Below are 12598 nucleotides of genomic sequence, written 5' to 3'. Positions count from 1 at the left end.
AAAAAGTTCTGGCCTAGCCTCCCCAATATGTATGTTTTCTATGTGAGGGAATTCTTTTGAATTGTGTTCAAATAGTCTGAAGTGGTTCAACCAAAATACCAGTTTACCAACTTAGGGTATTTTAATTTGGACCCAGTTCTTAAGAAATTAAACCAAACAGATTGATTAATTATGAATTAAGACTGCTGCTGTTCCTATAGCAGTCAAAGGAACCATATGGAAAAGCACTTACATTGCAATACCCACCACATGCTGCATCACAGGCCTAAATGCACTTGAGGAGAAATATAGCTCTAGGAGTGGGACACGCTTTCTAAAGGTTGTGCTGGTACAAACCCATTTGAGACAATTCTATAGATCAGTGGTTCCCAACCTGGGGGCCTCCAGATATTGCTGAACTACAACCCCATCAACTACTATTTATTGTGGTTATGAAAGGAGTTGTAGCTCAGCAACATCTGGAGGTCCCCAGGTTGGGAACCACTGATGTAGATCAAAAACAAACACGGCAGTCTTAAGAAAACCCTAAGAGGAAAGTCCTATTTATTCAGCTGCTGACCAGCTAGAGATATTTGAGACCCTAGCATTCTGGGCTCATATTCTCTTCACACTCCCCCCCACCCCAATACAGTAAAATAGGAGAAATTGAACAATCTTTCAGAAGTAAGTCATTCAGAATCCTTAGTCTAGTTTTGCTATATCTGAAGTATTCTAGTTTAAATGAAAAATATACATGCAGCACTGACACTTATGAATGATGTACAAATGCCTGGATTTCCCGCCAATGAACTTGGAACCATTTGATTGATTGTGTGCTATTTACAATTGACAGTACTGCATATTATCTGGCCATTTACTCAGGTACCTTTGTTGAATTACACAAAGTGTAAAATCAAATCTAAGTCTAGAAGAATTCTTTTCAGCATAAAGTAGGTGAGGAGACAGAACAGACTGGAATCAGTACTAGGCCAGAATCAAGACACTCACACTTTTTGTATGCAAAATACTTACACTAAAATATGCTAGGAATCACAGAGTTTACACTGGTTCCTCAACACCCACACTGTAGGCCAAGTTTAAACTTCATGTCAAAGCTTCCCTCCCAAAACATCAACTTGCAGACTGAAATAAAGGTTGAGCAGTGGGTATAGGTTATTAAGCTAATTAAATTAAGCACATACCTTGCCCACATGAAGAGCTCTGTGGTTATTGAATATGAATATCTAGTCCACAGTTCCAACATCTTATTTCAGTTTCTACTCCCAATTCTATCTCGTCATTTACTTGACATTTTAACATTTTTCAACCTATCTTAGCCTGGGTGAGGACTGAGTAAACCCCAAAGCTTTTTAAAAATTATTTTTTAGGAGACTTATTCACAGCAGGAAGTTGATGTGTAAAAGATACTTGAGCCACAGATGTTTTGCCAACAGGGCCACACTTAGCAATATATTCAGGCTGGCTGACATCCAGTCTAATGCTGCACCTGGAAAATAGTGTTTTCCGTCATTCATGAGGCAAATTTGGACAATCCTCTTTTTCCTCTGCAGCAACCTGTGCCTGCCAAAAGTATGTTCCTAAGGATTGGGGGGCTCTCAGCATTTTCAAGAAGCACATGTGGCTGCTGAGGGGGAGAGCACCAAAAATCCCCCATACAATGGAAAATGGTGTTCTGCCAACACAATGCTCATTTGGATGTCAGCCACAAAATTAAATAAGCTACTAGATGGAAAAGAAGTGCTGCAGCTGTAACAAGCAATAGAACAAGAGCCTTATTTTATTAAAGTTCCATTTATGGTAGAAAGCCAGACACTATGTTGAAGGATTTTATTCATGGATTGTTGATTAATACAATAGATTTCACAAGGCACAACTGTGGATTACAGCTACAGAGCCAAAAAGGAACATTGCTTATTTGAAAATAAGCACATTTTAACCTATAAAAATCTAACATCTTGGTCTTACTGTCACTTTCTTTTTCTTTATAAAATTCCTATGTTACATTGTGATCAAAATCCTAAGATGTTTTTGTTTTGCAGAGATCACCATTTAAGATTGTTCCCAGATTTGACCAATTTTATATTTTTAGTCTGGAAAAGCAATAGATTTTTTAATGCAGTTTTTTAAAAGTGTAAAATAGTGTGCAGCTCTGAAAGATCACTGAATTGTGAACAGAAGATGTGAACTGGATAAAATTTATTCAATACTTACATAAATGCTGATGTGAAAGTATGTGGTAGAGGGAGAAGAGGGCCATTTGAACACTGACTTTTATAAAATATTTGTACATTTTGGAGATTAACACTGTCAACTCAAGTTGCACCACCAAAACAGCTACTTTGATTAGTGCAACAGAATTGTCTACAAACAGCAAAGGCAATTGAGCCTGGAGAGCTCAACACATTCATTACTTTTGATCCCTCAGGTTTGTACTGCTCTGAAGCTGTATCAAAATTTATTTTATCAATGTTAAATAATCTACAAGTCTTCTTGGAGTAAAATGTATTTTAAATACCATCCTAAATCATAAGCTGTGCATATGCTAAATACTTTCCTAAAAACATCAGTGTTCCCACCAAACTTACAGGGTACTCCTCCCATTCCTCCAGCCTGGGCTTTGACATGCCTGCCAGAGACTTAAAATCCATGTGGCCTAGTGTAATATGATTAATATGAAAAATAAGACAGCTGTGCAAACAAATGTGTTGCAAAGTTATTGATTAAATAGACAAAAGAACTAGCAGAAAACTGACAGAATAATTCAGACCAATGTCCCCTGTAACAGGGATTCCCAAGTTGTTGACTACAGCTCCCAGCATCCCAAGCTGCAACGTCCTTTGGCTGGGGATTATGTAAATTGTGGTCAACAACTGAGAATCCCTGTTACAGAGAACCCTGATTCAGACCAAATAATTCTACAATAAACAGCTAGGGGGAAGGATAGTAGAAAGGCACTGACCCTCTACTAGTACAGAAATAGTCCAGATTATGAAACCACTGCAAGCAGTGCCCAGTAATTGTGCTCTCAGAATTGGAGTTAAGCCCTTGGCAGAATCCCACATTCTTGTGGACAAACATTTGACACACTTGGAGGCTATGATCCTCCAAACCTTCATCCTGAAAACAAACCATTGGCCTTGCATTATTGTTTTGAAACGTTCCGAAGGCAGCATGACAGACAACTATATTTAAACAAAACCAAGGAAGAAAAGGGAAATTTCTGTTACACTGGCAAGACTAAACAGGATGAAGTACATGAGTACTACTAAATCAACCAGATTTACACTGTACATTATTTCAGACATTTCCTAGCCAACAGTTCAGTGAAATTTGCCCTCTTTCAAATTCAGAGTTCATAAGATGGTTGACGAGGAGGAAATACATGGTAATACGAGGAAAACATTTATAGTCAGAAAGCAATGCAAAGAGAACTGTGAGGAAAAGGCCATTCAATGCTCCATTCCAAGCTGCACTGCAGCCACGTCCTTTGTTCTGATGCAGAAGGAATGTTCACGTTGATGGAACAAACTGAGGAGGGTTTGAAGATGTACCTCACATGCACCAGTAGCAATGCTCAGGAGAAAGAAGGGTAGGACAAACTATTCCTTAAATATCAGGATAACAAGGAATGGGCCTTGATCCATCAGTGAAGAAATCGAATGCTCATTTTTTGCTCTACATCTACCTTCTCCAAAACCTGCAAGAAAGCAGAGTCGTTATGATTTGATACAGGATTCCCATTCAGTATTCAGATTTCTTATTCCTCCTGTCCAGTGTTTCCTCTAAGGCATGCGCACACACATTTTTTTATGTCTGCTCAAATTAATTTTAGATCCCACTCAGTTTAAATCAGGAGGGTCCCATTCTGAATGCATATGTGCACACACTGCTTTAATACTGCCACCCAGAATAAAACCCCTGCTAACTTGGCAAAGAGGCACCTTTTTAACGTGGTGATTCTCTTTATTTAGCAGGGGGAGAGTAACTGGCCCTATTCATCCCCAGCACAGCACCTCCAGTGACTCTTGCTGGTGTCTATCCTATGTTTCTTTTTAGATTGTGAGCCCTTTGAAGACAGGGATCCATCTTATTTATTATTTCTCTGTGTAAACCGCCCTGAGCCATTTTTTGGAAGGGTGGTATAGAAATAGAACAAAAACAAACAATAAAACTCATTCTGCACACAGATGAAAAAAGAGAGAACACTGTTCCTGTCTTTCTAATCTAATCCTTTCTTTCTAATCCTTTCCTAGACAATAATCCTGGATACATTCTCTTGTGTTACAAAATTTATTTTTGTAAATCTTAATCTAGTGGTTAACATTTATATTGAGAATGAAATTTATTCAACTACATTTCTTCTATGATGGAACTTAAGGTGGCATATATAAAGGTCCCAGATGGTCTCTCATACACGCATTAGAGAAAACTAGACCCACAGCACCTTAGCTTTAGCAGGATTGCTCTAACATGTGCCTTCAATTTATGCCCTGGAAAGGCTTAACAATATCACATACATGTCCAATTCCTCTTCCCTTAAATTTGTTAACATGGTCATTCAGGATTTTTTTTTTTAAAGGAAGCTTAAACATCCCTGTAACTAGAACCAGTCATTTAAGCTAATAAGAGAAAATTATTCCTATTGCCACAACATCTCTGCCCCTTTATGTTTAGACATGGGCAAGGAGCAAAATAATGAAAAATGGATCACATAATGAGCAAAGGAACAAGACAGACATAAGCCACCTATTCATCTATTTGGAAATCTGATTATGATCCTCACACTTGAGCAATAAGATATACCATATTGAGAACTGTTTCCTAACCTTGACAAACTCTGCAAAGGAGATTGCACTATCACCATCCTGATCAGCCTCCTGGATTGTTCGGTCAGCAATGCTGCCCAGCTGTTCATCAGAGATGTTTACCCCAACCATCATCCGCAAAACCTACAACGTACACAAATCCAAAGAGAATAGGCTGTTAGTTTTTTCAAACTAAAATTTAGATTCAATCAACTGTTAGAGTACTTTTTCCAAGCTCAGTACTCAGAAGGATGCCAGTCAAATAAAGCTAAATGAATAAAACATTGTAACTTCCCTGAAGAGTCAATTCTCAGCAGGGAAACGCAGTGTATCTGACCATGGATTGCTCCTCATTGCTCACTCCCAGACAGGGCCAATCAAAAATGTCAAGGACCCCCTTCCCCCCCAAGTAGGAGGAGCCTCTCCTGGAATCCGAGGTCCAACTGACTAAGCCAACGGTACATACTTAGAAACTATATTCAGAACCATAGACAACAGATGCCTGGAGAAAGAGAAACCGTATCTCTAACTTGAAAACCCCGAAGAGGGGAAAATACAAGAAAAAAACTGCAAGAAAGTGTACCAATGGTTCAGGAAATTTTGAAAAGACAGATGCAGAGACCAACAGGTGGAATGCATCTGACAGCAGGGCCTACATAAACTCCAGTCCCACTGGTAAGGCAAATCTCTGCCAATTACATCTTAACTACTTGCTATAGTACTCTTCTTCCAAAGGACGCATCCACAGATGCCAGTGAACTTAGTTTATAGTAGTAGGAAGATGAAAAAGGAGAGGCTCACGTGGCTGTCCAACAAATATCAATCAAGGGTGCCCAAGCAGAAAAGTTGGCTGAAGCAGCAGTACTGTGTGTAGAATGTGCCATCACTCCAGACTGAAGGGTAACGCCTGAGAATGAATAGGCTTGGAAAGTGTGGAGGAGACCTTTTCCTCCTACACAATGAGCAGGAGCTGAAGGCGACAAAGCATTCTGATTGGCGAAAACCTTTTGTCCACTTAAGGTAAATTTTAATGGCACGTCTGAGATCAAGCATATGCCTAGATTCTTCTTTGGCAGATGTGTGATTATTTATTTATTGAGGTTTAATACGGCCTTTCTTCCTTGACAAAGGCACTCAAAGCGGTTTTTCAATCCCTTATCCAGACCGCTCTGTAAGAAGGCAAGAATGGACTAATAGATGTAGAGGATGGAACCACACCCTCCCCCTTGCACCAAGGCTTTCCAAGTGGCTTGGTACAACCACTTGGCTTTCTCCGCACCCTGCATATAGACACCTCACTCAAAGTGACATGCAGTCCACAAGGCCACCTCACAAGGGCTGTTCTAACTCAGAAGGGCGTCAAACAAGGATGTATTTTGGTCCCACTTCTATTTAACTTCTAAATTAATTCTATGGTGGGCTAGCGTAGCAATCCTGACTTTCACCCTCCAAAACTTGTGCGGAGACACACTGAGATCCTGTTATATGCGGATGATACAGCCATCCTCTCAAGGACCCCCAGCAGCCTTAGAAGAGCACTGAGGGCCTTGTTGCTGCACTGTAAGGAGGACTGCCTTGAAATTAACCATCACAAAACTAAAATTATGGCCTTTGCCAGGAGGCCGAAGATCTATTCTTGGAGGATCAAAGGTCATAAGATTGAGCAAGTTGCCCATTTTAAGTACTTGGGGGTAGTTTTCTACTCTGGCAGCTCTAGAAAACCCCATGGAGAACACGTGGCTTTGAATGCCACAAGAAGCTCCTCTGCTATTCTTCAATACCTACAGACAAGAGGAGACCATTATCTACCCGCAGCACTTGAACTGTTCAAAGCCAAGCCACTAGCTCCTCTATGGTGCTCAGTTGGGCCCCTTTCCCAACATTGCAACAATCTAAATTCCTGAGTGCAGCGCTCTGTGTTCCGAGATGTGTCTCCAATGCCACTCTGCGACTGGAGACAGGCCTGATCAAGACTGAGACCAGGGTGTGGGCGACCATTCTTTGTTATTGGCTCAGATTATCCTCTCACCCAACTGGCCTTGCCCCCTTGACCCTACACAACGACTACCATTCTAGTTGGATACAGACAACTGAGGCCAAAATGGCTACGCTGGGCCTCTCCACCCTGACCCTGCTCAGCATGGGCTATGATCAGGCAAAAGCAACCATCAAGAAGTGCATTACAGACATTGAGCACCAAACTGATCTCAGCGGTGTCCCAAAATTTTATATCAGTGACGGGCTTAGATATTCTGCTTCTCCTGCAGCACATCTCAATCAATTGGAAGTCCCAAACCACAGAAGTGTGTTCACCTTGGCTCACTGCCATGGCTTCTTCTCAGCAGTGCTAGAAGGCAGCTATAGAAAGATCCCATTTACAGACCGTCTATGCCCCTGTGGCTCAGGGCAGATTGAAACTACTGAGCATGTCCTCCTATACTGCTTGTTCTATAGAGACATTCGTGTCTTTCTCATTCTTCCATTGTTAAGCAAGTTTCCGGGACATCCGAGACAGTTCTACAGTTCCCTGATACTCTCTGACCTCAAGTCTATCATAACTTCTAGCGTTGCCAGATACTGTGTGGCTGCGATCAGCATCTGCCAGTGGACGACGGGCTCTGAGCCTTTTTAGCCCTGATTTGATTCTGTAATTGTTCACGCCTCTGCTTTTACTCCTTAACATTCAATATAATTTTTACTCTGTCTTTTTTAGCTCTATTATAATTATGTTTTTTAAAACTCTACTACTATTTTATGTCTCCTTTTAGTGTCTTTTATGTATTTTTATGACTTTTAAACATAGTAATAGTATTATTATATACATTCACATTTTTAACACCCTCATACATTCTAAGTACTATTCGTTCTTTTAATGTTAATATGCATCATTACATATGCAACTACCTTCCATTTCCACTTTTATTTACTCTTATTCTCTAACATATTTTTATGCTGGTCTATGACTGTAATAAAGGAGGAGGAGGATGATAACCACTTGGTAGAGCTGCTCCTTGAAGCCATTGAGATATTCAGCACCTTCTTGGAGTGCCCTTTTTCCTACAGTGCCTCCTACTCAATCAACATGCTGAAATCCAACCAGCACAGATCAGAGTGGAGAATGCAACCCTGAGAAATAAAATCTAGGCTCTCTCCTAGAGGAGGAAGAGGTTCCACAGACAGTTTGATGAGGTCTGAGAACCAAGGTCTGCATGGTCAGGTTGGAGCAACTAGAACCATTTCTGCCGAGCACAACCTGGTCCTATGAACTGTTTTGTCGAAAACGTCTGTGGTGGGAAGGCATAAAGGAGACCTGGAGGCCACCTTTGAACTAAAGCATCCATAACCACTACCAGATGATTTTGGAATCTTGAAAAGAACCTCAGAAGTTTGGCATTGGTGGGAGAGGTGAGAAGATCTATCGCCATAATGCCGAACCTGTGACAAGTCGCTTGGTGGGCAGGAGATGTGACATTTTCCAATTGATTTGCACTTCTAAGTCCTGTAACAGTGATGTCACCATCTGGATGTGGGAGCCTAGCTGTGTCTTTGCAGTGATGAGCCAATCGTCTACATACAGGAAGATGGAGAGGCCCTATATCCGAAGGTAGGCTATGATGACTGCCATCGCTTTTGTGAACACTCTCGAGGCCGTAATTAGTCTGAAAGGTAGCACATCGTATTAGTATATTTCTGTGCCTACAGTGAAGTGTAGATATTTTCTGTGGTTTTCCTGTATGTTGATGTGGAAGTAAGCTTCCTTCAAATCCAGCGTTGCAATCCACCTCTCTTAGTGTAGAAGTGGGAGGATTGTTTGCAGCATTATCATATGGAACTTGTGCACATCGATATACAGGTTCAGCCAGCGTAGGTCCATTATCGGGCATATGCCCCCATCCCGCTTTGGGATTTGAAAGTACCGGAAATAAAATCCCACTTGACTGTGAGCCCACTTCACAGGCGTGATTTCCTGTTTCCCCAACAGCTCCTTGACCACTTTTAGAGTTGGAGTCTTGGGAGTATACCTTATCCCCATAAGGACTGGCAGAGTCACAAATTCTATAGCATATCCCGTCGTGATTATTCTCAATACCCATTGATCTGACTGTGATCAAAGATGTTGCTTAGCCTGTTGAGCAGCCTTTGTTGCGGTTTTGTTCATTTGGCTAGTTAATGAGTGTAAGTTCAGCGGTTAAACCGTTGATACGGCCTCCTATAATCTTTTCGTTCCGCTTGGCAGTAATTGTATTGCCTTCTTTGGTAAGGCAATCTTGCGCCCATGTATCTTGGGGTCAAAAAGGACTTAGCTGTATTTTTTAATTTCTTCTACTGCTCCATACTGGCATCTGTTTCCTCAGAAAACAGACCCTTCCCATCAAAATGAAGTGCTTCAATACGCTCTCGCATATCCTGCTGTAAGGTGGTTGAACGCAGCCATGCGTGTCTTCTCATCATCATTGCTGACATTAAGGTGTGAGATTCAGACCCCGCTAAATGTTTTGCATTAGCCAGTTGTCGCATAGCAGAAGTTGTTCTGATAAAGGTCTGTTCAAATTTATTTTGAAATTCTTGTGGGGTAAGGTTTGTGCGTTCATCAAACAGATTCTCCCATAAGCAGTGTGTAAGTTTAGACAAACATGCGATGTAGTTCACTATTTTAATAGAAAGGCATGCAGTCGAATATGTTCTCCTGCACAGGATATCCAGTTTACAATCCTTATTGGATGGAGTCGTATGGAGTCTTCCCCTCTGGATGAAGATGCACAGTCTATGACTAGTGAGTTAGGTGTTGGATGCTTCATAAGATATTCTTTCTTCTTCCTAAATCCCGTAGAGAGTTTCCAACGGTTTTGATGTTGGTGTGGAGGTCTGAACGACCTCCCAGGCCGACTTTGCTGCCTTGGTGACAACTGCTAGCATCGGTAAGTAAACCAGTTGTAGTCCTGCAGTTCTCTTCATGAAGTTGTACACTGGGTCATCTCTAAGTCTGATGTCTTCTGCTTGAAGTCTAGACCAAGTACTTCAGCCATTTCAGCTATCTGCTAAGATTTCAATTCTTCAGTGGGAGATACGGATGGTGCTGTTGATACCTCTGGAGTTGGTTCGAGGACATGGTCCTCTGATTCCTCTGCTGAAGAATCAGAGACGTAACTTTCAGCCTCGTCAGAGGAGTCCACCTGCTCATCAGTAGGTAAATGCATAGCAGCACGTTGGTGGCGCTGTCTACTGGAGAAGACAGCTGGTTCCTTGAGTCCCTTTTCCTGGTATCCACCACATGCTGGGTCTGGTTGTGGAGTGCTGTACCAGTTTTGTCGGAGCCGATGATAAAGGAGAGAAACTCACTTGAATAGAGACTGTTCTGATCTGTGTCCTAGGTTTTTGAAATGATAAGAGTCTGTATGGAGCTATCTCTGAAGTCCTGTCTATCCAGTGCGACTTGTGTTCCAGTTTGGGTTGACAGGTTTTTACCATAGCTTAAAAGCAAAGTATCACCCTAACCTCCATGAGGTAATAGCCTCAATGCTGGGGTGGTCTTGTAAAGAGCTGTTCCCGACATCGAAGGGGTTCTCAGTACCAAGAGATGCTGTTTGGATTAGTCATTGTCCTCAACTGTGGCTCAAAAAGCCCCTAAATGTGGAGGTGGATGGCGTGCTTTCTCCCGACTGTAAGAGTTGTACAATATCAGGTGCTGGGGTAGTGTCTAACTCCAACTCATCAGTCTCTTTAATACCATGCTCGGCATCGTGGTCAATGTCAAGTCTGGATTAGAGGGTGGCTAATGCCTTCTTATTCTTTTCAAACCGATGCCTGGATGTCAATGCCGACGATTGCTCAGTGGTCGATGTTGAAGATTTTTTTCCTCAGCACAGTAGATTGATCCTTCGACGTCGATGTCTTCTCAGAGGATCTATGATGTTGAGACTTCAAAGATTGCTCACCTGGCTTCAATATCGAGCATGGCGCTGAAGGAGATAGCTGAGGAGTTGGTGTGGGGGAGAGCGATACTGCTCAATGACGCGACTCCGTTCAATGTTGGATCACAGTGGAAGCCGATGGGCTTTTGGTTTGTTGTAACCCCATAGGAGAAGGGTTTCCCCCCACAAAGATTGACTTCAATGTCTTTTCTTATGAGTTGTATGTTTTTTGATGACGGCACCTCCCCTGAGGGCACGCCCCTTCTTTTTTGGGCAAGACTGAAAGGCAGTTGCTTTTTAAAAGATGATTTGTCCCTCAAGGTCGAGGCTTTTGGTCCTGACACCAAGAGTTTAGACTGCTTCGAAATCGCAGTTCTCAGTATTGACTTTGAAGGCACCAGGGTTTGTGGCGCTGACTTTTCTAGGCGGAGCACATCTTCCATCAAGGCGACCTTTAGTCAGGCTGCCCAGTTCTTTAACATCTGTTTTGAGAAGGCTGAGTGGGTTGTCGCACTATGGTTCTCCCCCAGGCACAACAAACAAAGTCGGTGCCCTTCAGTTGAATGGAGTTTCTCTTTACAGTTTTCACACCTTTTAAAAGGTGGTCTTCTCCCTAGGAGATTTAAAACTCATGGGAAGTAGTACAAAATAAAGGGGGATTTAGAGAAAGAGTAGTGATTTTCAGTCCCATGTCAAGCCAAATAAATCCCACCATAACAAGTTTAAATCGACCCATGCCTCCAATACCGTTTAGCCGTTCCGTAGTCAAAATCCGTTTTTATCACTATAATTGCCAATATTTGAGAGTAGAGAGAAGAGTAGTCACTGTCTGTTCTGATTTCAAGCCATTTAAAAGATATTTACTGATTTTTTTCTGAGGAGCTATGAACTGAAGATCTGATCGCTTAGGCGGTCGGAAAGAAACTGAAAGGAGGACACCTAACCGCCACTATAAGGTACTGCAGGGCATGTGCAGGAGGCGTCTCAAGCAGCTAAGGAGTTCTACCCAAAGCTGATCTACTCAGGCGGAGAACCCATACTTTGACTTGTGGAATTCACTATCCAGATCTGGAACCTTCTTATGAAATCATACAGATGTTCTTCCCAGAGTCTGTGACAAGTCTGTGCTATACAAGACCTCGAGCTGTATCTATGAGCGCACCCAGATGAATCATACAACAGGTTGGGTTCAGGGAGCTCTTGTCGAAATTGACCATGAACCCATGCGTCTGAAGAGTCTGAATCATAACCTCAATGTCTCAACGAACCTGACTGAGGGAACAAGATCAAATCAGGAGGTTGTCCAAGGAAGGATCAAGGTGGATGCCTTGGTTCTCAAGTGCGCCATGAATGCCACCATTACCTTGGTGAACACTCAAGGTGCAGAATACAGACCAAAGGACGGAGCCAGCTATTCAAAATGACGCCCGCAGTAGGTGAACCTCAAGTATTTCCTGAAATTCCAATAGATGGGGATATGAAGGTAAGCCTCTGTGAGGTCCACTGATTAGGGGTGTGCATGGAACTGCAGAGCTGCGGTCCGGCACTGGGGTGGGGGGTTCCATTAAGGGCGGGGGAGGGTTTACTTACCCCTCCTGCACTTTCCCAACTCCGGCGCCATATGTCCTTTAGCAATCGGGTGGCAGGATACCTACCTGCCACCCCTTTCCCAGCTTGGCTGCGCGCACTAGTTGTTTCCTTTAGCAATGGGGCAGCAGGATACCTCCCTGCCACCCCTTTCCCTGCTTGTTTCCTTCCTTTAGCAATTGGGCGGCAGGATACCTCCCTGCCGCCCCTTTCCCTGCTTGGCTGCAAAAGGCTTTAAGAAGCCTTTTGCGTGCGTGTGCACAAAAGGCTTCTGCGGCCAAGCAGGGAAAGGGA

At 42.6% G+C, this 12598-nt stretch overlaps 1 protein-coding gene across 1 annotated transcript in view; it reads right to left on the bottom strand.

The window, feature by feature from the left end:
* Positions 1–1812: 1812 nt before the first annotated feature.
* CHP1 (calcineurin like EF-hand protein 1) overlaps positions 1813–12598 on the bottom strand; it is a 49708-nt gene continuing 38922 nt past the window's right edge. The window contains exons 6-7 of the mRNA XM_053285827.1: positions 4827–4949; positions 1813–3697 (exon numbers count right to left, since the gene is read on the bottom strand). Coding sequence (XP_053141802.1) covers positions 3644–3697; positions 4827–4949 — 177 coding nt within the window. The 3' untranslated portion in view covers positions 1813–3643. The remainder of the gene's footprint in view (positions 3698–4826; positions 4950–12598) is intronic.

This window comes from Hemicordylus capensis, chromosome 1, assembly GCF_027244095.1.
Source record: "Hemicordylus capensis ecotype Gifberg chromosome 1, rHemCap1.1.pri, whole genome shotgun sequence".
Lineage (NCBI taxonomy): Eukaryota > Metazoa > Chordata > Lepidosauria > Squamata > Cordylidae > Hemicordylus > Hemicordylus capensis.
This window is presented reverse-complemented; position numbering and strand designations above follow the sequence as displayed.